The 27,209-nt window shown below is 36.1% G+C and overlaps 2 protein-coding genes across 5 annotated transcripts; one reads left to right on the forward strand and one right to left on the reverse strand.

Moving 5' to 3' along the window:
* LOC109087010 (suppressor of fused homolog) lies at positions 1-9,333 on the reverse strand. 4 transcript variants are annotated; one of them, XM_042736671.1, is made up of 13 exons: positions 8,935-9,329; positions 8,546-8,680; positions 8,205-8,341; positions 7,716-7,858; positions 7,370-7,455; positions 6,984-7,056; positions 5,646-5,799; positions 5,414-5,516; positions 2,670-2,708; positions 2,120-2,254; positions 1,411-1,549; positions 1,196-1,264; positions 2-1,101 (listed from the first exon to the last, which is right to left on the reverse strand). In XM_042736671.1, exons 1-13 carry the CDS (start codon positions 9,084-9,086, stop codon positions 1,012-1,014), a joined length of 1,455 nt encoding a protein of 484 aa, XP_042592605.1. In that variant the 5' UTR covers positions 9,087-9,329; the 3' UTR covers positions 2-1,011. The 4 variants fall into 4 exon arrangements, with proteins under 4 accessions (XP_042592607.1, XP_042592605.1, XP_042592606.1 ...); XM_042736670.1 differs by having other exon boundaries at positions 4-1,101; positions 5,646-5,802; positions 8,935-9,320; XM_042736673.1 differs by lacking the exon at positions 2,670-2,708 and having other exon boundaries at positions 1-1,101; positions 8,935-9,333.
* Positions 9,334-18,652: 9,319 nt separating this feature from the next.
* On the forward strand, positions 18,653-26,952 carry zmp:0000000662 (RING finger protein 145). The gene is made up of 11 exons (XM_019086607.2): positions 18,653-18,899; positions 19,241-19,548; positions 19,631-19,739; positions 19,845-19,936; positions 21,588-21,829; positions 21,911-22,080; positions 22,158-22,298; positions 22,374-22,556; positions 24,009-24,156; positions 24,234-24,590; positions 25,781-26,952. The coding sequence occupies exons 2-11, from the start codon at positions 19,332-19,334 to the stop codon at positions 26,222-26,224; spliced, it is 2,103 nt and encodes a 700-aa protein (XP_018942152.1). The 5' UTR covers positions 18,653-18,899; positions 19,241-19,331; the 3' UTR covers positions 26,225-26,952.
* The last annotated feature ends 257 nt before the right edge of the window (positions 26,953-27,209 follow it).

The raw sequence follows: 27,209 nt of genomic DNA on the forward strand, positions 1-27,209 counted from the left end.
AACCCATAAGACTTTCGTTCATCTTCGGAACACAAATGAAGATCTTTTTGATGACAGAATGCTTCAATAACTTCATAAAGAAATCGGAAAACTAATCCATAAGAATCAAGTGGTATAGTTCAAATTTTCAGAAGAGAATCGATAATTTTTTAATAGGACAAGAACAAACCTCTTCCGGATGCTCAAACTTTGTGTAACCAATTAGGTTCATTCAAGTGTGTCACGCAGAACTTTTGAGCTTCCGGAAGAGGTTTGTTCTTGTGCGTTATTCAAGTTAGGTTGAGCATCTGGTTATCAATGTTGACATTAGAATAAAAGCCTAAATTAAATCTGTTCGACCATAACAAGCAATCAATTCCCTTCAGAAAATTTGAACTAAACCGCTCGATTCTTATGGATTAGTTTTCCGATTTCTTTATGAAGTTTTTGAAGCGTCAAAGGGGTAGTTACAAAGGCAGTCAATGGAAGGAAATCAAAAAGATCTTCATTTGTGTTCCGAAGATGAACGAATGGGTTTGGAACGACATGAGGGTGAGTAATTAATGACAGAATTTTCATTTTGGGGTGAACTAACCCTTTAAAAGCATGCTTTGTATGCTTTCCTTCACTTTACAAGCAGTATTTAGAAAAGCAAGTTTTCTTTTAAAATGTAACTTCAGTCCATTCTAAGGTGAATAAAAGGCACCGGTGCTTGCACATTGTCTCGTGCTGCTAAACGTTCAACAAAAAATATGTTTTTTTGAAACTGAGACCAGAAAAACAAAAAACCATCAATCACCATTTTTTCCTTAAGAGTGACTAGGTAGACCAATGCAAAGACAAGTGGTATAACGGACAATACAAAATGTTGTACATGTAAAAAATGTTCTATGTCATGTGCAATCATCTACGATGCTCTCTGGGAAAAGGGGAAGTGTCTGAATGTCTGTTTCCTTCAGATGAGCCTGGCAAAAGAGTTGAGCTTCTTTCTGTAGATGTGGGTTTGTAATCAGGGACAGTGTGCTCCCAGTCTTATTGCAGTGGGCTGTCAAACACTGTGTCTGGCAGGACAGAGATCTTTAGCTTCTTATTGGGCCAGCTGTACTCCTTCGGCAGCTTAGACTGGGTGAGAGGGTAAAGAGATACATAGCATGTTAAAAACATTGAAAAGTTTACAAACCAGTGAAATATCTTAATGTGAGGTCTAAAATCTTACCACTTCACGGGGACTCAAATCCTGAACGTCAGCTAGCATCTGCTCCACAAACTCCTCAGTAAGTAGTATCTAAAGTGAGGGGATCAGAACAAAGTCACACACATGGAACGACACTGAACTTTAAAGAAATTGTTCAACCAAAAAATAACATTTCCAGAAAATTTACTCACCACCAGGCCATTTTTTGAGATGTAATAGTAATGCATGTCTGTTACCTGTAACCATGGTCCATGAGCAGCATATGGATGCTCTTCTGTGGCAAAGGCCCCTTCTACCCCAGTTGACACGAAGGTGATTGCCGTGTCTCCATTAATGCTTTTATATGTGAAATGTCGGCCATGAAGCAGACGACCCCTACAAGAAAAGATTCAAAAGAAAAAAGCTGAATTAATCATTTACACAGACATTGATAAGTGTTGTTAAGCGGGAAATATCAAAGGCTAAAGATACAAGTAACCTGATGTTCACTTTATCCCTGCTCTCACTTGAACTTTAAACAAAGGCTTCTCTGTGAGCCTCGTCTCTGTTTCTGTCCAAACAAGGAGATTACATAAAACTCATATCCCACTCCTTCAGTGCCAGCAATATCAGAGCTGTTAGCATTTCAGTGAGCTCAAATTGTTTGTAAACTGTAATATGAACATAGTGCAAATCAGCACACTAGTACAATGTGTACTTCTGAGTGAAATCACAATCCCTGGCCATAGTCAAGGTTCATAAAGCCTCGGCAAAGTGGTTTTCAGGGATGGAAATTAAGGGGGGCCTGGGGCAAAAATGCCACCAAAATTCAAGATAAGGGGGCAAAAATTAAACTAAATCTATTAAGAATGTTAATGTTATTTCTGATCCTGGTGGATTTCAAGGAAACGTACGGCAAACGACCTTTAAGTAGGCAAGTACACTCCCAACAGAGTTTTGCCCTACCTGAGGCACAGTGGGAGAAGAGTCCCAGACTCCTGGTTGAACTTCAGATGCACGCTTTCCAGCTGTCGTGTTCGCACCAACTCATGAGGGACAATAGCAGCCGAACTCTCGCTCTCTAGACTGTCCTTACGGCTCCTGGGGTAATAGAAAAGGGGAAAAGATAAATAAGGAAAAAACAGAATGAGGGTGTCCAATTTGTGTCCAAGTGCCACATTTGAACTATATAAAAGTCATTGCATTAGATAACCACGTTGTAAGCATGTTCATCACATTAACTATGAACCTGATCCACTAATGTTGAAATACCAGAAATGTTCCAAATAATGAGGTGAAATGATATTCATACATGTAGACAGCTTAAGTGTCCAAATACTTTTTTTTTAAGTAAGAAATAGTGCAGTGGAGAGTTTTGTTTCCATTTTGTTGTAAGAAAAAGTAACTTGCAGACACTGTACTGAACACCCATTTTCAAAGTGGAATAAAGAAGAATAGTCTCCATAGCCCATTTGTTGGAGAAATAGTTTCAGTTTCACTCGTAGTTGGCTCTTACCTTGATATCTGCTGGGTCTGGAAATGTCCAACTGATTGTCTATGGAGAAATTAGGGGCAGATTTGTACCACAGCGAAGTGAATGAATGCATTTACCACTACTGCCAAACGGCAAATCAATTTTATTCTTTCCAAAAACCACTTAGAAAAAAGTAACTTTCCCTCTCTTAAGAGATTGGAATAGCTCCTTTAAATGCATCTACATATTTGTAATTCAGTTGCTACTGTAAGGCCTTATAGGCACAAAATGTTGGACAGATGCATCAGTGGAGCAAGTGTGGCAAACACAGGTCGAGCAACTGATCAGCAACTGACAACTGTCTTGAAAGTTTGTCAGTTAAGTGTGCATAATGATAACTTGACTGCTTTATTAAAGAATAGGAACAAATAAGTAAATAAATGAAATTGCATACAGGATTCAACTCATTTTCTTCATGTCTGGTTCTGTTAATGGTTCTTTAACTTGCACGGCTGCTGAATCTATTGTGCGAAACATACACTGCCAACCAAAGTAGTCAAATTCCCCAACTAATTAATCTTATGAGCTGGTTATTTTTGGTAAAACAAAATATGTTTAAATCAATCGGAGTGGGTAACTAACTAATTACTTACTGAAAACTGCAAGTCATTACTTTCATTATGACAAACTTGAAATTCAACACAACGACTTGATCACAAGTACTAAAAGAATCGTTAATGAAACTGGAATCATTAAAAGGAATCTGGACCAGAAATGTTAAATTCTTTACGATATTCGGTCAGTGCAGAAGCTTGAAATCCTTTCTGCTGTCATTGCAAATCACTTCAGTTCAGCATTATGTTTCTCATTCATCATGATTATTTGGAACAGTCAACACAACCAATTTCAGCAGGCAGGCAGGCTGAGCTCCAGGATCTCTGGCTGGGCTACAAGTAGCAGGGGGCCATGAGCAAAACTAGGGGGTGCAGACAACAGGATAGTGACATTAATCCAGACAAACCATGCACTGAGTTGATCTGGATTGCCCAGCGTTTAATAAGATGAGGATGGAGTGCTTAAAATGGTCACCCCAGTTAACTGCTAGTATCACAGCCCTAATAACAAAGACTACAGGCAATGTTTAATAGCACAAATAATCATGGGTCTAAGAACAGTATAGCATAATACAGTACCCAATTCAAAAGCACATTTGTACTGGCAGACTATTGGCACTTGAAGCTAATTTCATGAGCTAGTAAAGCTGCTGTACAATAGCAGGTCAGCTGGCAAGAGTCAGCACTCATGAGGACAACGATTGAAGGGACAGGCTGTGTCTGAAAAATACCTGCAGGTAATTATCCACATATTGGACAGGCTTCTGAGCCGCTATCAAACCAATAGTGATTTTGATATATATAGCGGTTAGTTGAACCAACCAAAGTTCATGAAATTCTTTCCCAACTGTTAAAAATTGCAGGACTGTTTAAAATCCATTTTTTTTAAACTGCGCACCAAAGAGGGGCGGACGGCATGACTAAAACCTTATATAACAGTACTGCATCAGATATAGGCCTATATCATTCATGATCAGTTAATTTTGCAGAGTTTTGCCACACTGCTTTCTTGCAGTATGCATTAGGTGTTTGGATGCAGTATAAATTAGATGTCTACGTATTCATTTTTGTGTGTCGCCAAGTTAAATCGATGAATGTTAAAAACTTATTTAATAATTACAAGCAGTCCTAATGAGTTTTCAGCAATAATATTAACAGGCTTAATTTATAGGTGTGGATACTGACACTGATTTCACAAACTGATTTGATTCTGATCTCAATTCGATATTGGATAGCCTTTATATCAGGTACAGAACTTTCTGTATCTTTCTGTAAGGAACAAGTCTCTCAACTAAACTATACAACTATGTCAGTTGGTATATTGCCATAATATTAAAGGTTAAAATTGTAAGAGTTCAAACCATTCAATTCAATTGCTATTTACTTTTAGATAAAGTAAACAAAACTTCTAGCAAAATTATCAAGCTGTGATTAAACAGCTTTCCTGAGGTAAATGTAACATTACATTGTTTACAAACTGTTTTATAGGCATCTTTCCGCAACTAAAACATTTCAGTATGTTTCTTTCAACATAACTTCTGATAATAATTCATGTTTATTCCGTGATATGGGCCTAACTACTACTAAAGCTGAAGAGATGTTCGCTTAGTGGATGGGAGAAGAACATTATGTATATTGTTTAGTGCAAACATCAACTGAAAATAGCACAGACTGACAGATCGATCTTGAAATTTAAATATCACTATTGGTTCAAAATGAAGATTGATTAAAATTAAGAAATTAATACTATTAATCCAGCCCTACCAATTTTACACATCTACGCAATCATGCACACAACAGAAATGTCTGTGATGTTACATTGCTCAACCACTGCAAAAAATGGCAATGGCAGTAGACCTACATCACTTTTCATGATTCACAGCACCCATAATCATAATCTCAATCACTTATGTGATTAATTGTGCAGCCCTGTGTGCCATAAACAATACAGCAAAATCTCTACCTGGTGACACACTTTTCACACTATGTATATACAGTCACAGTCCTGAACAGGTGGTACAGCAAACCAAAGCAGTTTGGTGACCTGAAACAAACTTTTCAACCTGCTACTTCCAGAATTAAGGTCACAGCAGTGGGTAAACCATACTTCCGCTTGACCAGTATAATCACGCAGTCCAGAAGCTCTGATTGTCATGAAAGGGCAGGACTTACTGTGGCCGGTCGTGACTGTGCCTCTGACTGCTGATGGGAGGCAGGACAGACTTGCTGTTAATCTCCAGTCCTTTCCTCAGGGCTTCTCTAATCTGTTCAGTGTCTGTATGAACAATACACAAATACTCATGACAATGCGACAGTAATTTGAACCAATACAAAATCTTTGAAGCATACAGAGTTCGATGTCTTGTTTTTAAATCAGGCTGCGCTTGTCCTTAGCACCCCTCACCTTTGTCGGACAGCCTGCGTGGCTGTGACCCAATGCAAATGCTCCTGCTGTCGTCCTCATCCTCGGGAGGTCGGCTCAAGTCATCCCAGGCACACTTGGCACTGACCCCGCTCAGGTTAGAGCCGTCCGTCTCTATGCCCTTATCCACTCGATCCTGCTTGGGATGAGCAATCAACACACGCACTAATCAGCAGGAGATCAGCATGGCTGGACATGTGTCCGTTTTAGCGCAGAGATCGAGGGGGCAGAGGACTAACAGCAGGTGGAGGTGTTGCGTTTAACAGCCACAGACTTAATTACACTCCATCTTTTCCCATCACTCCTGAAGCATCACAGCATGTGCTATAACAGATGACCTTAATCGCCAGAAATGATTATCATTCATTACTTGAACGTGTTTAAAAAAATAGAGTGGGGAATAAATATGCATAGGAAATGACAAGTTTAGCTTAGATACACATAAGTATCTTAACACAGTTAACAAGGACCTAAATTTAAAGGAATAATTCAAAGAAACACATATTTCTGGCTGATACAGATAAGCAAACAATTATTGTTATGTGGTTAATAACCAATGACTGATATTAAAATTCTAAACTGTTTTCTCTAAATATATAAAACACCAAAAACAGTAACATTAAAAAAAGCAGATTTAGGCATCACTACACAATGGCATGTACAGTACGATAATGGATATTCATTTTGAGACCTGCTAAAGATTACATTTAACAGTGTTATAAAATAAGTGTTTCAAAAAGATAACTTTAAGTGAAAATGTCTGTGCAAAAAAAATTATACTTATTAGAATACATCCAATAAAGATGTTTCTTGAGAACCAAATCAGCATATTAGAATTATTTCTGAAGGATCATGTGACACTGAGGACTGGAGTAAAGATGATGCTGAAAATTCTGTTTTGGAATAAAATGCACTGTTTACATGTAAAATAATCTACTGTTATTTTACTGTATTTATGTCACTTCTTTCCAAAACAATAACATTTTTACCAACCTCATAGTAGCATAATACTCAATATCGACTGATGTATATATAATATCAACCAATAATGATAATTTTACTGAAATACTAAAGTTACATTTTTTTGTGAGGAACAGACCAAAATATAATTTAAAATCATCTTTAAAAGAACAGTTTGAGCAAATAACCATGAACAGTTGTCATATGGTAAAGAGGAACATGTACATTTTTCAAAATTTGTGTTCCACACAAAAAAATAACAACAAGCCATTTAGCAACAATATCAGAGTAAATACTACGAGCATTTTCATGTGGAGGATCTGTTCCTTTCAACAACATGCAAACTTCAGAAAGCCTTACTTGCAAGTGTGGATCAATTTCAAATATAGTTTCCCCTCTTCTCATGTCAGTGATTAACCATGGACCCCCAGCACTGCAAACAAAACCCAATTCGGCATTAATGAAAAACAAAAACAGCACAAAGCATCTCAGAGCAAATGAAAGCTCCTGGCCCACTTAGTGGAAAAGAAACATTACACACATATTCTTACATTTGCTTACAGTAACACAAACTTATAACTTCACCCCTCCATAAATGCCACAGAGACAAAGTAATATATCAAGCGCATTAATGTAGTTTCTCAGCTGGTTAAATCAGTCCTGCAGTTTCTTTAACGTAGTTTTCCCACCAGTTGAGCAGGAGCATGTCCTTGGCCGGTCTCATGGCTGGCAGTGGGATTACTCACATGTGCACTCCTCTCAGCAGGTCCAGAATGCCTTGACCGTTCCACTGCTGCGCTGCCTGCAGCTCCTCTGTGCAAACACCCACAATCTGATGAGCACAGAAGGAAAAACTTAATTTACACCAATCACAAGGAGACACATGCATAAGAGGACAAGGTTAATAAACGTAATGTCTCAAGGTTATTTCAAATATAGAGTAGGGCTCAGCTGAACATAAATGTCTATATAAACATGTCCAAAACCGATCACAAACGCTAAAGAACCAAATAAGAAAACAAAATAAAGGTGATTTTATATTAGCCTACAGTCAACAACTTTTTTGGAAACTGCTGGCTTGTTGTGCCTGACCTGAAGGAAGCTGATGTGACCAAAGGGGGTCTGCACGGGCTGCATCTGAGGGTCCTCTGTGAGTAGCATATGCTGGATCCTAGACTCGCTGTTGTCCAACGGACTGTGCCACGAAATGTGATCGCCGCTACAGAATGTGTTTTCTGTCGCACAGCAAATGATTTGTCTGTGAGGTTGCATACTTTCATGAGATATTTAATATTGAAATTAAGTATCATTTTAATTTTGACAATTCTAATATATCAATATATTTCTAATATACAAGTGTAATCTCTAGTATATAAGTGTAGATGAAAAGCATAAATGGTTCAAACTATCAGGCTGAGAAATAATGATCATGAAAAACTACATTTTTACCATTTACACCATATGACTTTAAATCTGTTAAAGCTGAAAAAACAGCTGCTACATTGTTTTGAAATTACAAAAAGGAATGCTTCCAGGAATTATAAAACTCCTACCCCTAAAGAGTGCATGCAGGTACAGTACCTGATTGAAACACGTATCTAGCCAGGCCTTGCATGAGCTCAGCTGGCCAGGTAGGGGGTGCCGTCTCTCCTGCTTCTCTCTTCAGGCGAAATGTGAGCTCAAAACCAAAACCACTTGGGCCCTCTTGACCTGTGAATCTATAAAGAAGCAGAGTACAGCTGAAATTCAATCCCTGCCGACCTACATCAACACAACTCTTCACATACACACAACTAACGTCAAATGCTGAAACTTGACTACATCATGTAAATATGAATACAAGTTGAAGTAAACTAGCTGGTTACTGCTGTAACAACATCGTCATGTAATGAAACTTGTATCTTACAATCTGTCATTCTTACTCATGAACTCTGTTGTCCCCATACAAGTCACTCAGACCCAGGCTGACATAGTGCCAGTGTTCTGGTACATCTTGTCCGGGACATCCCACGTTTCTGTACATACTAATGTAGTCCAGAGGATCTGGACCCCCTAACCTGAAAAAAAAGAGGATTTTGGGAGGAAAAAGTGAGTCACTGATGGAAAAGTACACTTGAAAATGTGTTATTTGCCAATTAATAATGCTTCTGCTGGCTGAAATTGTATTTTTATCTTTGATTACCACTCAGTGTTTTAATAGTACAAACTAAGTTCTGAAATAGTTATTTGAATAAAATCCAGTTTTACTTAAGTTGTTTTATGTGTGCGTGTCAAGCAACAACATTACACAGGAATGCTTCAGACGTCTCACCAATACTTCACAATGGCTGTGACTTGCAGCGGGTTCGCCTGATCGGGATACAGACGCCTGCATTCCCCATAAATGGCCTGCAATCCCGGGGGAAAGATCGAGGCGAGGCCGAGGTGCGCTGCTGCTCCGCTGCTAGGCCGCATCTCATCCATCCCCACACGGCCGCACCAAACAGAGAAAAAAAGATGTCGAAAAGCAGGGAAAAAGGGTCTTCTTTAAAACGTACGATTAAAAAAGCCGATTAAATCACTGATATTGTAAAAACGATTTGTAACACTTTCCCCCTATGTTTAGCCCCGTTGCAGTTTTTCCTCTGTGGTTTTACGTTTAGAAAGGGGACGTAGCTAACGCTTTGATTGACACTTGATCCACCCAATCAGAACAGGGGTTAGAAAGACACGACATGAGAGCCGCGATGCGATTGGACGAATGTATTGTCATCAATGAATTTGTTAGCTTGTTGATTCATGTGGAGGTGGGGCTCAGTGTCCGATATGCCATTCACATAAACGTATTTCTTACTTTTGCGCCATTTAGAGAAGAAACTGACTAATTTATAATGTAGTATGTCTTCCAATTCAATACATTTCAATAGTTTCTGTTAACATTCCAAACACTTCCATAGACACAATAATTGTTTTGTTTTTATTATTATTATTATTTTTATTAACAATATCAGAAGAAAACAGATAAACATTTGAACAAGAACATATGGGTGGGGGGGGGGTGTAAACAGTAAAAGGTAATTAAACAAGTAAAAATAAATGTATTAGTTAATTAAAAAAGGAAAGTAAAATAAATAATTACATTTTATACAGTCATACAGTTATACAATCATTTAACAATCATAAAAGTTACAACTTATTTATGAATTTCTTTTCGTAAGATTGGATGTTTTTAAGGCTTTTTTATTAGAGTTTTGGTATTCTTTTTTATACTGTATCAATCATTTACTGCTAATATGATACTTAAATTATTTTTTTTTTCACATGCCAGAGATTTCAGTAGTTTATCTATTTGTTCTAAAATCTATTTCATTTTAAGCCGAAATCTGTGACTCTATTAAAAGGTTTAGTGCCACCTGCTGGACATGCACATGGGCCTGGACCTTATGTTATACAATAATGAAAGCTAATATAAGATGAAAACATGATAATTAACCGGATGAATTATATCTCATTCTTGTTTTATGAATATTCTTTGTTTTTAGATTTATATCTTGTCCTCGGTTTATTCGAAGAATAGATCATAAGTCATAAGTTCTGGAAAGTGATGTAACACTTCACTTACACAAATGAAACACCTACAGCAGTCAGAGAGGTCAACTGATAGCCTCATATGGTTTATTAGTCATCGCTGATGTTAAAATCTTTTTTTTATTATTATTCTGTTTTACTGTTATATTCTTTAACAATGTATCCTTATGTTGACACTACATATAGTTATCTTGGCAGCATCCATCTGGTATAGTGTTTTGCCAGAGTTTTATTTAGTATATTTTGTCTTTCTACATCATGCTTATGCCCAAAATTATATTAGAAAAAAAAAATAGGTAGGCAATTACTTGATTTTCATTGTTTCACTTTCAATTAAGTTCTTAATTATATGAAAAATATGCCTCAATTCATGTTGTAAAAAAAAATCTAAACAGAGTTGCTGAAATGTACACATGTTGCTATGACTTTCTGTAGAACTGTATATGTACATTACACAGTTTTATTTGAGATTTTTAGGTTACACTGTTTAAATATTTGCTGTTGATGTACATCTTTGTTGTTGTGTAATTGTGTCTTCCTGAATTACATAATCACACTGGGTTCTTGCTAATACTCCAGTTATGTTTTTCTGTGTGTATTTAGTTTGATTGTGTTTTAAAATTGTGTTCTTTTATTCAGACAATACCCTGAATTGATCTGCTTGTGGGGTTTATTGATTTATTCAATCCATGCAGTTATATAATCAGCATATTTTATCCAAACTTTTCATCCAAGATTTTCCATGTACACTTTGGCTCCTCACTGGTTCTCTGACTGGATGACTCACAGTCACTTCTTGAAGGTTTACAGTCATATGCTGAGACCAGTGACCCTTTACACACACACACACACACACACACACAGAGCATCCAGAGATATCAAGACACAGCTGAGCATATAGAGTACCACCATTTCTATGGACCAAACCAAAAAGTTTCTTTTAGTCCGATTTGGTACCATCAATCAAGAGTGCTTCCTCTGCCAAATGTTGCTCCAAAACAAGCCCCAGGATTCAGTCACCATGAGATGCCCAGTGAAGCATGGCCGGAAGGGTTCAGAGGGGAGCTGCGCTTGGGGAAACTCCAGAGAGTGTTCGGCGTGAACTAAGAGCTTCCAGACTTTATGAAAGAGGATCTGAGGTGGGTGTATGCCACTTACCCCAGCAGGTAATCTGTGAGGATCAGCTGTCAGAACGGGGAGTTTTTAGTGTGAGGGAACAACAGGAATATATAGAAAGGAAGGTGCTGCAAAAGGAGACAAGTCTTCCAGAGGGGCATAGTGTGAGTGAAATAAAAGAAGACAAAAAACAATATGACTAGATTGCTTTAGCGCTGTCACTGTCAGTTGAGATATATATAAAAAAGAGTGATTAGAGAGTATATAAGACAAATCTAATGTGTAAATAACAATTAATGAAGTTAAAATATGATAATATTGATGTACACACACAAAAAAATTAAAAATTGGTGAATTTTCACTTGGAAAGTGCTAGAAAAAACAAAGGAATTGCTATAAAAACAAATAATTTAAAAGAAATGGCAAGTACTACGTTAAATTAAAACGTGAAATTTTAAAGTAGAAAAACTGAAATCGTTTTTTTCTTGTGAAATGTACTTAAATAATGTTTTATTTTGAATCGAGAAAAATCTTTTTACAGTGTAATATAGAAAGATATTTACAAATTCCACTCCATTACATAAATCTCATTTTATAATACCAGCGTTATTATACAGTATATAATGTAAAATGATTTGTATGTAAATGGATGCATCACATTCTGACAGTGTTGATAGTTTTTGTTTACCCACAATTAAACAAAAACTTCGACACACTACAATTATTCATATTTACAAATTTTTAAAACTTATTTTTTAAGTGGTAAATAAAACAAAGATTACTGAATAAATTACTATTGTGGTTCTACTACTACTTTTTACTACGTTTGTGTTACTTTGTATTTCTTTGTAATTATTTATGAAATCTACTAGCAATTTCTAAGTAAAAAGTAAAAGTAAATCCCGCAATTTTTTTTTTCAGTAAAACACACACACACACACACACACACACACACACACACACACACACACACACACACACACACACACACACAGTAATTATATTCACATCTTTAAAGTGTCCTTGATACTCATTCAAAAATAATGTATTTCTTTTGGATATGTGGAAAAAGCAACATTTTATCACAATATATTTGTTATCGTCAGCTGGGAAAAATATTCATTAATTTAATCTTCAGCTAACAATAATTCATAGCTTAAACTTATAAATTTTGAAAATTACAACTGCAGTCAAAATATATATATAATTGCAAAAGCAAGTAACACTTCAGCAAACCAATGGTGAAAAGAGCACGCACTACACAAAATACCAGTTTTTGAGTGATCGTAATGCATAAAAAGATCATAGATATATAGACACCTCAAACTGTGTTCAGATGGCCACTACCATTCTTATTGTCTCTGTATTGAATGAATGTTGACCAGATCATTATGATATTCATACTGGTCATGAACAGTTGTCTTGTGAGGGTTTCCATTACTCCAGATTTCCAAAGAATCGATCCTGAGTCATTTGCTGGGAATAAGAGATAAGACATGCCTGCGGTTATAGCGTGGGAGTCAGTGCATCATTTGCATAACGTCAGATCACCACTGGCTTTACTGAAAATCTGGCCATGTTATCTGCCAATACATTTATATCCAACCCACAGAAATACAAGTAAGATGAATCCACGTCATATACCCTCTAAAAGGCACTGCTAACCATCTGACCTATGTTACTTATAAGTGCCCTGTACTCGAAAAACGACACAGAAGTAGTGGAGAGACTTTGGTCATTTGATAAGCACACCCACAGTGTCAGATAAATGAAAGTGTGCATTTGACATAATATGCACTGAATCATAAAAAATGTTTATAAATAAATTAAAAACAGCCACAGAAGATACTTTGAAAAAAATCAGTGAATATTTATTGGAGAGCACAGCCCATAAAACATACATATCATAAAATATATCAAATGTAAAGTAAAGGCACTGTAACATAACATGAAGTAACTTGTATAACTTGTAACTTATTGTATATAAACACACACAAATATACTTTTAATAATATAATTTTAAGAGTTGTAAATAATTTTATATATATATATAAATTCAATTCAGTGTACATTTTATGAATGGAAATGGTAAATTTGTTTAGAAGACACTGAACACAATGCCAGAAGAACTGAGCCCATAGATGAACTCTTTATGAACACCATCTATGGAATTCAGTTCTCAGGGCTTAAGTGCTCAAGACAAACTTTGTCAGCATTTACATAACACAAATTTTTAAAAATCACACTCATTTCGTAATAATACAGATATGCTGTTGTCCGTGGTGTGTTTTAAAATTGTTATATCTATGTTGCTTCAGTGTCCATTCAGTAACCCAAAGCTGAAAACTTCTCAAAGCTTAAAAAATAAGCTGTTCATTTGGCCGTTACAGAGTTCAAGACTTTTGATACACTTTTGCTGTTGTTGTTTTCCTTGAACGAGAGAAACACAACTGATAAAGTCATAGGTGTATCTCTGCGAAGGCCACAGGGTTAGTGACGTAATTCACCTCACATTTTTTTGTCTCAATGTTATCGCCATCACATATTTGTTTAATGTTTGATCATTACTTAACTGCAGCGAAAAAGCATTGAACTTTATGTCCTTAACTGAGAACCTGCCACACCTGAGGACTTTCAGGAAACTGTCTCTTCCCAATAAACGCCAATGAACCAGTCAAACTGCCCTGATGGGTGCACAGTTGGAAAGCCAATCTGAAGTCCCAGAAATAGATACTATTATTATTTATCTATTTATTTACAATGCTCTGATGAACAACGCACCACATTTTGAATTGATATAAAAACTACATTTGTATAAGCTCACAGTTCAGACATTAGAAATCTCATGAAAACACAATAATGATATTTTATAGATACAGCAAGATATAATTTTTACCCACCACACATCTCTCATAATTGATTTTACAAGTTCAAACATTTTTTCTCCCAAAACACATGTCATACTGAACATCCAGAACTTATCTGATAAGGAGAGAGGCACGATTATCCCCGCTTGTCAGGATCAACTTCATATCTTTCGTTCCTGTGCGTTTCTGACTATCATGGATCAAGCCATTGCTTTAAAATCCACAATCCTTATTTGCCATTAGAGTCTCCAGTAACTCACATGTAAAGCCAGAGATGAGCGCTGTTCTTGTGACCTCTGAATATGACTTCTCTTTTCTCTCAGCTTAAATATCTCTCTCTCTCTCTCTCTAGCTCTCTCTTTCTGTTTTTATCTCCCTCTTACACTCACTCACTCACTCACTCCCTCATGCTCTTTCAGTACCGTAAGCCTGCAATCACTTCCCAGTAAGAAGGAAGCAGTGGGAGGGAGTCTCCCTCCCCCTCATAATGAATCAATACAAAGCGCTTCTGAGGAAAAACATCTCACACTGGTTCAGCCCTCAATTCCCATAAAACAAAAAAGGAAAAAAGGGAGACGGAGAGAGAAAAAAAGGCTTGTCAGAGAGGGAACCAGGAATTCCCCTTATTGCAAAAGAGCAGTTTCATGACCAGAGCAGTGACTTAGCAGAGACCGGCAGTAACGACACTGCCGTGTTATAAAGGAAATGGAAATGGCACATGTGAAACCTACATTTGCAATGTCATGTTTACATGTGCTGTAGTCTCTGACAAAAATAGTTAAAAACTTGTCAATTGGAATTTTCTGCTGACTGATACATGTATATTGCATCATAATGAGGTGTGGTGTTAAAACCATGAATACAGTTGTTCCACTCCCCACACTACTTCCATCTATCGCTTACTGTAAAATGAAGTCACTGAACATTTTACACCCTCCTTTATGAACTACATAGTTTCATTGATGGTTCAGTGTTTAAGCTGCCTGCTTGTGTGGATGTGATGGTTGTTTTTCATTATTTTCATTGTGTATGTAAAGGAAACATCAGATCAGTTGGAAGAAATAGTTTATTTATCGTGAAATGAGAACTTTTGGCATACGATAACCTGTGGTTGTTACCTTAAATGGTTAGTTCATCCAAAAACAAAAATTCTGTGATTATTTAACCTACTTACCGTCGTGTTGTTACAAACTTACTTCCATCAGTGGAATGCAAGAGAAGTGTTATTCTCCCAGTTCATACAATATGGGCTCCAGTGTTATTCTGGAACCATTGATATTAATTATATAGTCAAAAAAATATGTCTAGAAGATATTTTGAAAGTATAGTCATACATGACACGAGGGTGAGTAAATGATGACTGAATTTTAATTTTGGGATGAATTATTCTTTCTAGGAGATATGTCTACCTGATCCAACTCTTAAATTTAGATTTGTTTAATTATTATAACAATGTGCTATCTTTGATGAACATAATCAGTTAATTTAGATGTTAACCCACGAAGCACTTTTTTTTTCCAGTGTACATTTACCCCACCACAATATGAACAAAAACAACTGTGTTTTTGTACTGCTCCAAATGATGACATGGAAAATATTCAGTATTATTTTCTATAAAATATATGCCAGGATGGAAGATGATGTAAAAACGAAACCAGCTTATTTATAAAGTCATTTTGAAATCTCTAAATAATTTGTAGGTTGTTGCTAAAAAAGGACGCATACTAAGAAGGAGTGAGGATAGGGTCAAACCATCCATGTGCAATGACTTAAAAGCTAACGGCCACAATAAGGGAATCTACTTTCAGAGCATATCCATCTGCTGGTGGGATAAGTTGCAATTGACATTTTGCACAGACTTCAGAAACAGACCTGGCTTTCATGCTGCTGTTTGAACACAGGGGAAATTGGCTGCAAAGGTCACTGAGCCCATTTCCTCTCCCCCTTGCTCACAGAGACTCAGACCTTTACAGCACCCACTGCTTTTTACCTGCAACATATTTTAATAGTTACCATTCTCAAACGCTCAGTGTGTGTGTTCTCCTTTAGGTGAGGGCTATCCGAGGTCAGTGTTTGATGTATTTTCCTCCTCCATGTACAGTCTCTGGCGTGATGATGCCTTCCCAAAAACCAGTGTCACAGTTGAGATGCATGACTAAGAAGAAAGCAATGTTTGCTGAAATTAGCAGAAGTGGACCTTGCCTTTATTTCCTGTAAACTGCTTGTGCAAAATCAGTAAGGTTAACACAGTGGCGGAAGTTCTAGTTATTGCTATCTTTTTTAAACTTACAGTTGTCAGGCCATAGAAGAACTCATAAACTATCCCCGTTAAAAATCCATTCATGAGTTGTTAAAATGCTATTCTTAGCAACAGCTGTTCTAAGCAATTCTTAGCAACAAGATTTGTTGCTAAATATGTCAGTTTACTTTATTTACCTAGCTGATATTTTATCTTAATTGTTAATATGTTAATTGTGATCATTTTTGACAATTTTTCAAATACACAGAAATTCTTGTCTTAATCTCAGCATACTGGATTCTTGTCAGTATCTTAATTTCAAAAGAAGACTGTTAAAATTAATAAAACTAAATAGAAGAACAGTGGAAATATTTAGATGACTTTACAAAACATATGTCAATTAAAAGATGTAAATTAATACTTACATATAGAGGAGTGATTAAAAACAAATTAATTCATTTTATAGTTTTTTTTTCTTTTAATGTAGGATTTCTTTTCTAGCGTTATTCAATATTTGCTTAGATATGACTAAAGTTCACATGAATCCATCTAGATCATGACGCTACGGTGCCTTGGAAGTCTGACTAAAACTAGTTTCCTAAGAAGATTCCTTCGCTTAAAAAAAAAATGCAGGCCGTACAGTGAAATGAAAGGTTACGGCCGAAAATTGTAGGCGCAGACTCCAGTTCTGCCATATACAGTCAGAAACAAATAAGCAAGTGTTGAAAATTCCCAAATAGGCTTATGTAAGTTTATACATATGTTACACTGAGGAAATGTAGATGTAATGAAATGTATTGTTTTATGTTTGATGTGAAGGGAGAGGAATGAGGAAGCAGAGAGTTTGGCAAACCAAGTACAGTTGCGCAGTTGATATTTGCTGATCACGTACAGATCAGAGATTAAAAAATAACTTTAAAAAATTCATAAAGTGGATAAATGAAGGTTTAGACCATAAGAAAAGAAATAAGTACAAAAAAGAAGTTCTAAAGTTCTAAGTCCTTTTTTTGTGTGTGTCTGCTAAACAAAACCCTTTAGGTTCCAAAAAGAACCATGTGTATAGAATCTTAATGGTGTCATACATAACCTTTTAAAGTATGTTTTTTCCATAAAGATTAGTTTTTATATTATTTATTATTAATATTGTGCTTTTTAACCCTCTACGTGACCTTTAACTTAGTCTCTATTAGGCTTTAACCTAAAAGGACTGTCAGAAAGTCATGCCAAATACATTTAATTTTTTATTGACATGGAAAATTGTAGCATAAAATGACAGTGCTATAAAAAAGTTATTGCCTGAATACATTGATTAATTATAATTTACACTGAACATGAATGAATAGGTACATAAAGAAATAAAACATAAAATACAAACACAGAATAGATGCAATGAAGGCCTAGTTTCACTAAAATATCTTTACAGTCCTCTATTTATCAATATGTGTATTTCGAAATTAAGTGGCAGTTTCCGTCTTTAAACAATGTACACAAATAAAGAAATGAGTCACAGTGTATCTATTCAATTTTTTTAAGCAATTAAGTGTATGAAGGCCAGAATGGATGGTATGTTAGACCTTCAAAATGTTAAAAGGAAACAGTGATGGTATTAGCTTTTTGTGACTGCATGTTTATTCATAAAACTATAACAATACTGATCATAAATTCAACATAGTGGAGAAGAGGAGAGGAGTATTCTCACCCGAACTGGTCACACCTAGGCCACATGTTCTATTTAAAAAATATACAGAGAAAAAAACTATGATTATGAAAGCAGTAACAATTTGAAAACTGTCAAGAGTGTGATGACGGTCTGAGAAATGAATGGTTGAGTCAGTAATGAGGAGGTTTTCAAAGGATCGTTTATTTATCTCTTTGAGTTACATAGGTCTAGGGACAGCAACAATTAACACTAAGCAGTCTAAAAATAAAATAATTAAAATACAATTGAATTAAAAGAACAGAAAGAAACGCCACAAGTTAGTTACGAGATGTAAACATATTAGAATATGACAAATGGAGAATAAAGAATCTATATAATTGTGGATTTTATATACTGTGGTTATAATATAGTTTTTTTCTATTCTAAACTATGTTCTCAAAGTGGAGGCAGACGAAGCGGAAGCGCTTCAGATCTGAGGGAAGTCTCTGGAGGGCGGCAGTGCTGTGAACAGTAGGAGGCGGTAATGTGCTGGTTTAGTTTGCGAGCCGCCATTCAAAAAAAAAAAAAAAAAAAAAAAAAAAAAAACACTACAGAAGAAAATGGGGAGGACGGGAAGTGTGTTTGCAGCTGACGGTAGTTTCTAAACTGTGTGCGGTCGTGACAGGTGTGGAAATTGTGCATTTTTCGAGGATGAATTGTGCTGAGGCGCTTTTGTTTTGAGATGAATAACGCGCGAGCTGCTATGATGCTGCAGACACAGACTGGAGGTGGTCTTTAAAAATACACTGAGATGAAAAAGACGACAGACCGTGTTATCTTCCCATCAGGTACCTATAAATCACGATTAAATTACTCTGTATGTTAAGATAGTTTGCTTGTCTTGGCTGGTTTATGGTGGTCTTTCAGTCTGCTACGCTGCTCTAACGTTACATGGTCTCCCAGTCTGTCTTAAACCGAAAAGTTCCCAAAATCCATTTAAAACCAGCCCGAGCAGGCCGAGTGACCATCTTAGACTGGTTTAAGACGTCTTAGTTTTAGAATCAAGCTTTAAACCTTTTTGATAAACGACAGAAAACAAGCCGGAAGGACTGCTGTATCTTGCGAGCGATCAGAAAGGCATCTTGATGTTTTAAAAAACAAAGATCTGTCATTGTTTCTCTTCCCACAGTTTTCAAATTGGATCTGCTGATTAGCCACACCGAACAACGTCCTTTCGTTTTCAAGAGGACCGCCACTACAGGAGCATGATATTATGACAAATGTCAGCCTTCCTTCATGGTGCAGGTGGTTATTGTGTCTGTGTTAAGATGCCCCGACTAGAGGAGGTGGCTAATGTTGTCCTCAGGGTGCCCAGCATCTTGGTGTTGGACATGCTGTATAAATGTGACATTGACAGCTTCACGGATCATCTCAAAGCGAGGACCGAGGACATGCTCTTCAAGTACAAATATGTCATCTGGAACATATATTATTTGGGTAAATATTATGTGATCATCATGAGTCATTATATTGTAGTGTTGGCTAAATATTATAAATGTGAGGTTGGTGTGTCCTGCAGGTCACATAGTGAGCACCGTGGTGCTGCTGTTGCCTCTTGGACATATTATCCAGCTCTACCTGCATGTTCTGTGCACCCTGCTTCTTTACATGGGTCATCAGATTGCCAGGTGAAAATCACAGTGTGATTTGGCTCATTACAAATTGTTTGAAATATGTGGATAAAGTGAGTGGTTTGTTGGTAGGTTTTTCAAAAGGTTTTGTTGTTTTAACAGAGATTATGTGAGAGATGAAGCCCAGTATGGATATGATGGTGCTCTCTTTCTGGACTCTCCGGCATTGAACCGTTTTGTGACTGCACTCACCAGTAAGTTACAAGTATCACAACCCTGATAGTAATAACAAAAAGTACTTGGACCTTAAAGCTGTTAAGTTTTTGGCAAACATATTAGCTTAATAGCTTTTTGCTGAACATATTCCACAAAGCCTGACAATCAAGATCTAACAAGGTTTATTTTGTGAAAGTGATTTGTGCTATATGTAATATTTAATAAGTGGCACAATTTCTACAACTTTATAAATATATATTTTTTTAATTTTTAATGTGTCAGTGCCTAAATACCTTTACTTTATTTTGTGAAGCTATGTAACCATTTTTGTAAAGAGAACTAAAAAAAAAAAAAAAATCTCTCTCTCTCTCTCTCTCTCTCTCTCTCTCTCTATATATATATATATATATATATATATATATATATATATATATATATATATATATATATATATATATATATATATATACAAATACAGGCATGGGCAAAAATATGGGCACCCTTGGTAAATATGATCAAAGGAGGCTGTGAAAATTCATCTGCATTGTTAATCCTTTTGCTCTTTTATTTGAAAATTTCACAAAAATCTAACCTTTCATTGGATAATAAGAATTTAAAATGGAGGGGAAATATCATTATGAAATAAATGTTTTTCTCAAATAAACGTTGGACACAATTATTGGCACCCCTACAAATTCTTATGAATAAAATATCTCTGAAGTATATTCCCATTCATATTCACAATCAAAATCAGTAAGATTTGTAATGTTTTTTTTTTAAAGAAGTTGTTTCTTTTTTTTATAAAGTACTGAGTGTATTTGATAAAAAAAAGTGAATTGTTTCATGTCATACAACTGGAGAGGATACGTCCCTTGGGGCCCAAATCTCTTTTTCAATTTCAAACTGTCTGGCAACCCTTTGTGGATTTCCTCAGCTGAATTACTATTGTTCTCACTGTAATAACTGAATTTACTCTAATAACCAAATTAAACCTTAAGATTATGCTTTGATTATGTTAGACGTTCCCCACTTGCTGTTGCTGTTGTTTTCTGTTGTTTTTTTGCTTTTTGTATTGTTTTGTTGGGGTTGTTATTGTTGTATTGTTTGGTTTCCTTTGTACTCTTTTAGGTTAATATTATGTAAAATATTTAAAATAAAATATTTTAAAAAATACAGAGAAAAAAAACAAATTTGATGAAATATTATTGCAATTTAAAATAACAGTTTTCGATTTTAATATACTTTAAAATAGAATTTATTCCTGTGAAGTATTTTAAATAAACACTGTTCTTTTTAACTTTTTTTTATTTATCAAAGAATCACAGCCAACAGAAAGTATCACAGGTCCCAAAAATATTAAGCAGCACAACGGTTTCCAGCATTCTTTATAAATCAGCATCTTACACTGATTCCTGAAGGATCATGTGACATCATCTGCTTCCCACATAAAGAACTTGATTAGCAATTAAAATGTTATGTATAAATTGGAAAGTGTGCTTGAAAAGAGTACTACCTTTCCATAAAATTATAACTTAAGCCCGTCAGAAAGTGTGCAAGAAAAAGCGTGTTGTCTGTCATGGAATTTTTTGTAGGGTTTGTGCAATGGCGCAATCACCTTTGACATATTTGTGCATGTCAGTACTGATTATGACTCTGTTTTATAATGTGTGTGTGTGTGATCACTTGCAGGTCAGATAATAGTCAGTACACTGTGTGCGTTCCTCATGCGGACTCAACACGTGTGGCTATTCTCAGCGCACTTGCTCCCTCTTCTGGCGCGTGTGGTGTCTGTCCCTCTGGACTGGCTCCTCACACTCTCCTCCGTGTCCATGATGATCACAGGGGCCGAGGTGGCCGTCTTCCTCCTCGCCAACCTCTTTGTGCCATACAGACTGGTCAGAGCTGCTTACAGAGAGATAATGGCAATAGAGGTGAAACACAAACACATACTGACACACTTGAATCTCTTGCACACGTCGTCTCAGTTTTCTAAATCTCTGTTGTTTCTGTAGGTGACTGAGTTGTACAGACTGATGGCAGTCGGAGTGTCCCTCTGGCATTGCTTTGCTGTGCCTGTATTGTTTAGTGTTTTCTGGTTCGTGCTGTTCGGAGTGCAACTTGTTACCAATTATGGCACTATCACTGCCGTCCAACAGGGTCCGCTACTCTACCTCCTCACCAGGTGAACGGCAGGGTATTCAATCTCATCGAATGACCATATGAGATGTGAATTGAATCTAATGTGCGTGTGTTTTTCAGTGTTTCTGAATGCTGTGCTAGCCCATACTCCCTGCTTGGCTTAACGTTTGTGGTGTCTTATTTGGCTCTGGGACTTCTGAGTCTCTGTAAGTTCTACCTTGGAGGATTCAGTGCTCTCCAGAACCATAATGTCATGCACAGGTAAGAGAAGATGATGTATACTCACTGTGTGCATGTGTTTGTTCAGTTCAAGCGTTTATGTTTTATATATTGTAGTGGTGTGACAGAGGGAGTGACTCTGCTGCTGTTGGCCCTGCAGACTGGGTTGTTGGACATGGCAGCTCTACAGCGCTGCTTTCTGCTCTTTATTATCCTCTTCATCGTTCTCACATCTACTCTACAAAGCATGAGTGAGATCACAGAGCCTGTTGTGTTGGGGCTCGGAGCTAGTAGAAACAGGTATGCGATTCCATTTATTTACAACCTGAACAAATGACAGTATTAATGACGGATTGGAGGCATGACAGTGTATATACCTAGTGATACATGCAAAAAATGTTGCGCTATACTACGGAAATGTGTTTGTGAAATATGTTTGTTCTGTTGGCTTTCATTGTTTTGTTACAACACCTGCTTTTGTTGAAACAGCTGTTTTTGCTAGACTTATTCCAAGTCTTATTCCAAATTCCAAATAAATAAATAAATAAAAAAACTGAATTCGCTGTTCAATTCATCTGTTTAATTCACTGAATTATCCAAATAAGTAGTTCTGACTTAATTTTATGCATATATATATATATATATATATATATATATATATATATATATATATATATATATATATATATATATATATATAATACTTTTCTTTTCAAATTGTAATTATAATGCAAAAACATATATACTTACTATTTTTAATGTTTTTGAAAGAAGTTTCTTCTGCTTATCAAGCCTGAATTTATTTGATCAAAAATACAGAAAAAAAAATGTAATATTGTGATATATTATTACAACTTAAAATAATTGTTTTTAAATTTATTATACTTTAAATTATCATTTATTTCTGTGATGCAAAGCTGAATTTTTAGGATCATTATCACATGATCCTTTAGAAATCGTTCTAATATGATGATTCATTATCAAAGTTGGAAACAGTTCTGCTGCTTAATATTTTTTCAGAACATGTGATACTTTTTTAGGATACTTTGATGAATAAAAAGTAAAAAAAAAAAAAAAAAAAGAAGCTAAGTTTTTAAAATATAAATATTTTGTAATAACATATATATACAGTAATTTGGGGTCAGTAATTTTTTTTCTTTCTTTTTTTTAAATAAAATCAATACTTTTATTCAGCAAGAATGTGTTAAATTGATAAATTTATAGTAAAGAAAATATATTATTAGAATATATATTTTTATTTTGAATAAATGCAGTTCTTTTTAACCTTTTATTCATCAAATATATTAGACAGCAGAACTGTTTCCAACACTCATAATAAATCAGAATATTAGAATGATTTCTAAATGATCATGTGATAGACTGGATGTTACATGTGACACTGAAGGCTGGAATAATGATGCTAAAAACTCAGCTTTGCATCACAGGAATATTTTTTTTTTTAAGTATATTCAAATAGAAAACTATTATTTTAAGTTGTAATAAAATTTCACAATATTACTGTTTTTTCTGTATTTTTGATCAAATAAATGCAGGCTTGATGAGCAGAAGAGACTTCTTTAAAAAACATTAAAAATAGTAATGTTTCCAAACTTTTGACCTGTACTGTATATATATTTTAAATGTGGACAATGATTTAGTTACCTACCTAGTTATTTTGGGTGTTAACATGTTTAGTCTGAGAGTTGAACATTGTTTTGTTTTTTTTCCAAATTTTTCTTTCCGTCTCCACAGGAGTGTGTGGAAGCACTTGCGTGGTTTATCTATGTGTGGCTTTCTGCTGCTGTTTCCGGGATTCATGGCTTACAAGATCTCTCAGTTTTTCAACATGGATTTCTGGCTGCTGATCTTGGTCTCTAGCTGTATGCTCACATCGCTGCAGGTACGCTCTGTTTTATGAACTCATTTGTTTCATCTTGTTTTCTGTGAGATCCCAGCATGCTATGCTCCCTTTTATAGGTGACAGGCACTCTGCTGATCTACAGCCTGTTCATGGTGGAGGTCTGGCGCGGTGCTGCCCTGCCCGGATTGGATGAGATTGTTTATTATGTGAACGGAGTGTGTCGGGTGCTGGAGTTTGCGGTGGCTGTGTGTGTTGTGGCGTATGGGGCGTGGGAGTCACTGTGGGGAGAGTGGAGCTGGATGGGAGCATCGGTCATTATCATCCACTCCTACTGCAATGTGTGGCTACGTGCCCAGGCTGGCTGGAAAAGCTTCTTGCTTAGACAAGAAGCTGCTCGCAAAATCAATGTACTTCCACGGGCCAGCGCAGAGCAGCTGCAGGACCACAATGATGTCTGTGCCATCTGCTTCCAGGTCAGAACAAGCACAAAGTGCAGGTGTTCCGCGTGTCTTAGTTAGTAGAATCAGGTTTTGTCCTTGACTTGCAACATATTCAAATGTGCTAGTGGAAGTTGTGAAAATGTTTTCATATTTAAAAGGGTGTATATACTACCATTCAAAAGTTGGTTTTTGAAAGCAGTCTCTTATGCTCACCAAGACTGCATTCATCTGATCAAAAATACAGTAAAAACAGTAACATTGTGAAATATTTCAATTTAAAATAAATGTTTTCTGTTTGAATATATTTTAAAATGTAATGTATTCCTGTGATGACTTTTCAGCAGCCATTACTCCAGTCTTCAGTGTCACATGATCCTTCAGAAATCATTCTAGTATGATAATTTGCTGCTTAAAAAACATGCTGCTTAATATTTCTGGGGAAACTGTGATACACTTTGAGCTAAACACTTTTATTTCACAAGGACACATTAAATTGATCAAATTGACATTTTATACTATTTTCTTTTATTTATTTTTATGTTACAGAAGATTTCTGTTTCAAATTAATGCTGTCATTTGAATTTTATATTCATCAGAAAAACATGTAGCATTGCTTCCACAAAACAATGAGCAGGACAAACTGTTTTCAGCATTGAGAAAAATAAGAATCATTATTAATAATTAAGGTAACACTTTAGATTAGGGAACACACATTCACTATTAACTAGGAGTTGTTTTTCCTAATTTGCTGCTTATTAATAGTTAGTACAGCAGTTGTTAGGGATCTAAAATATGGTCATGCAGAATAAGGCATTAATATGTGCTTTATAACTACTAATAAATAGTCATTATACTAGTAATATGCATGCTAATTAGCAACTCTTTAATAGTGAGAATTGGTCCTTAAAATAAAGTGTTACCATAATTAATTATCAAAAATTGGGCACCAAATCAGCAATTCAGAAGGATCATGGGACGTTGAAGACTGGAGTAATGACTGATGAAAATTAAGCTTTTGCCATCACACGTTTTAAAATATATTAAAGTAGAAAACAGTTTCATAATAGTACAGTTTTAGCTGTATTTTTGATGAGGTAAATGCAGCAAAAATGACTTTTTTCAAAAACAAACATCTGAATTATTCTTCCTAAAATCGTGTAAATGAAGTAATCGAATTAAACTTCGCATGATGATGATAAAGTCCATTTTTTCCTAACCTGCAGGATATGACATCAGCAGTGATCACATACTGTGGTCATTTCTTCCATGCCAACTGTCTGAGAAAGTGGCTTTATGTGCAGGAGACATGCCCCATGTGCCATGCCTCCATCAAACCCTCCTCGGCTAATCCGACGGCTGCAGCAGGCGAAGCTCCACCGACCCACCGAAGCCCACCTCCATCAGAGCAACAGCCTTCTCCTGAGACCCGTCAGCAGGAAGAGCAGGCATCACAGGGAGACAGTGATTGCTCTGCAGAGACGAATTGTGATGAGTCTGAAAGGAAATACTCAAACTCCGGGAGCAACTGTAGCAAGGACAGTCTCCAACACTTGCACTACGGTGCAAATGGTGATTCCCAAGGTGTGGCAAATCCTGTACCCAGCTGCTCATCGCACGGAGAAGCAGACCCAGAAGTAGCTTCTCAGGAGCTTAGGGAAGCGGACTGAAACAGAAGCTCAGCCAGAGAAGTGTGAATCAGAGAAACTGCCATGGCAACAAGACAGACTGACAGTGGCAGAAAACAGAGCAGAGCTGAAAGGAAGCCATGACAATAGAGGGTTACAAATAACAGAGACAGAAATGCTGGAAAAGACTGCAGGTGCATCATTTACTCAGAAGAGGTGCGGCTGATTTTGTGCTAGGACTAAGCCGACCACAGCACCTCCGCAGCATTAGATCATAGTTACCAAATGATATTCATTTCGAAGAATCTCTTCTTGACATTTGTTACGGATGATTCAATGATGATTGTCCAGTTCTAAGGAAGACATGAAAGAATAGATGTATTACAGACAAATTCCTGTTGGCAGTTACTAATTCTGTGATTTTCTTTTCTTTTGTCTCTCTTTTTTTGTTGTTGATGTCATTTGTGACTTTTCTGTTGCGTTATTTCAGATACAGGTTATGGTACATTTGTGAAATTCATTCGTAATGCGATTGTTGATATCTGTGCCTCTGACTTTTCTGTATGTGCTTTTATTTGAACTGACATTATGTAGTTGTAATGAAGGAGTCATGGTGATTATTCTCTCAAATACATTATGGTTTGTGGATGAGTTCTGCCAGAATGAATGGATAAAAGATAAAGCATGAAGCGAAGAACAGATCATTGTTAGTTGAGGCTATGTTTAACAGAGCAGAGAATAACGATTAAAGGTTTATACAATCACACTGATTGAAGAGTTGTTTCACTCTTGCCCGATTTCGTTTCATCTGTGTGATTCGGAGACGGTTCTGTGTCTAGATCGCTGTTTCTTCTATTGCCTTAATGCTGTACGATGATTAAAACAACACACATTATTGCTGGCTAATAGGTTTAATATTTATATATTTAATTCACAAGTACTTTGTTGTTGTTTTTTACGGCGTATCATATTTTGTCTTGTTTAAGTGAACTTATAAATGTCTAGTATGTAGCAGTTAGTAGTATCC

The sequence above is a fragment of the Cyprinus carpio genome, chromosome B13 (assembly GCF_018340385.1).
Source record: "Cyprinus carpio isolate SPL01 chromosome B13, ASM1834038v1, whole genome shotgun sequence".
Lineage (NCBI taxonomy): Eukaryota > Metazoa > Chordata > Actinopteri > Cypriniformes > Cyprinidae > Cyprinus > Cyprinus carpio.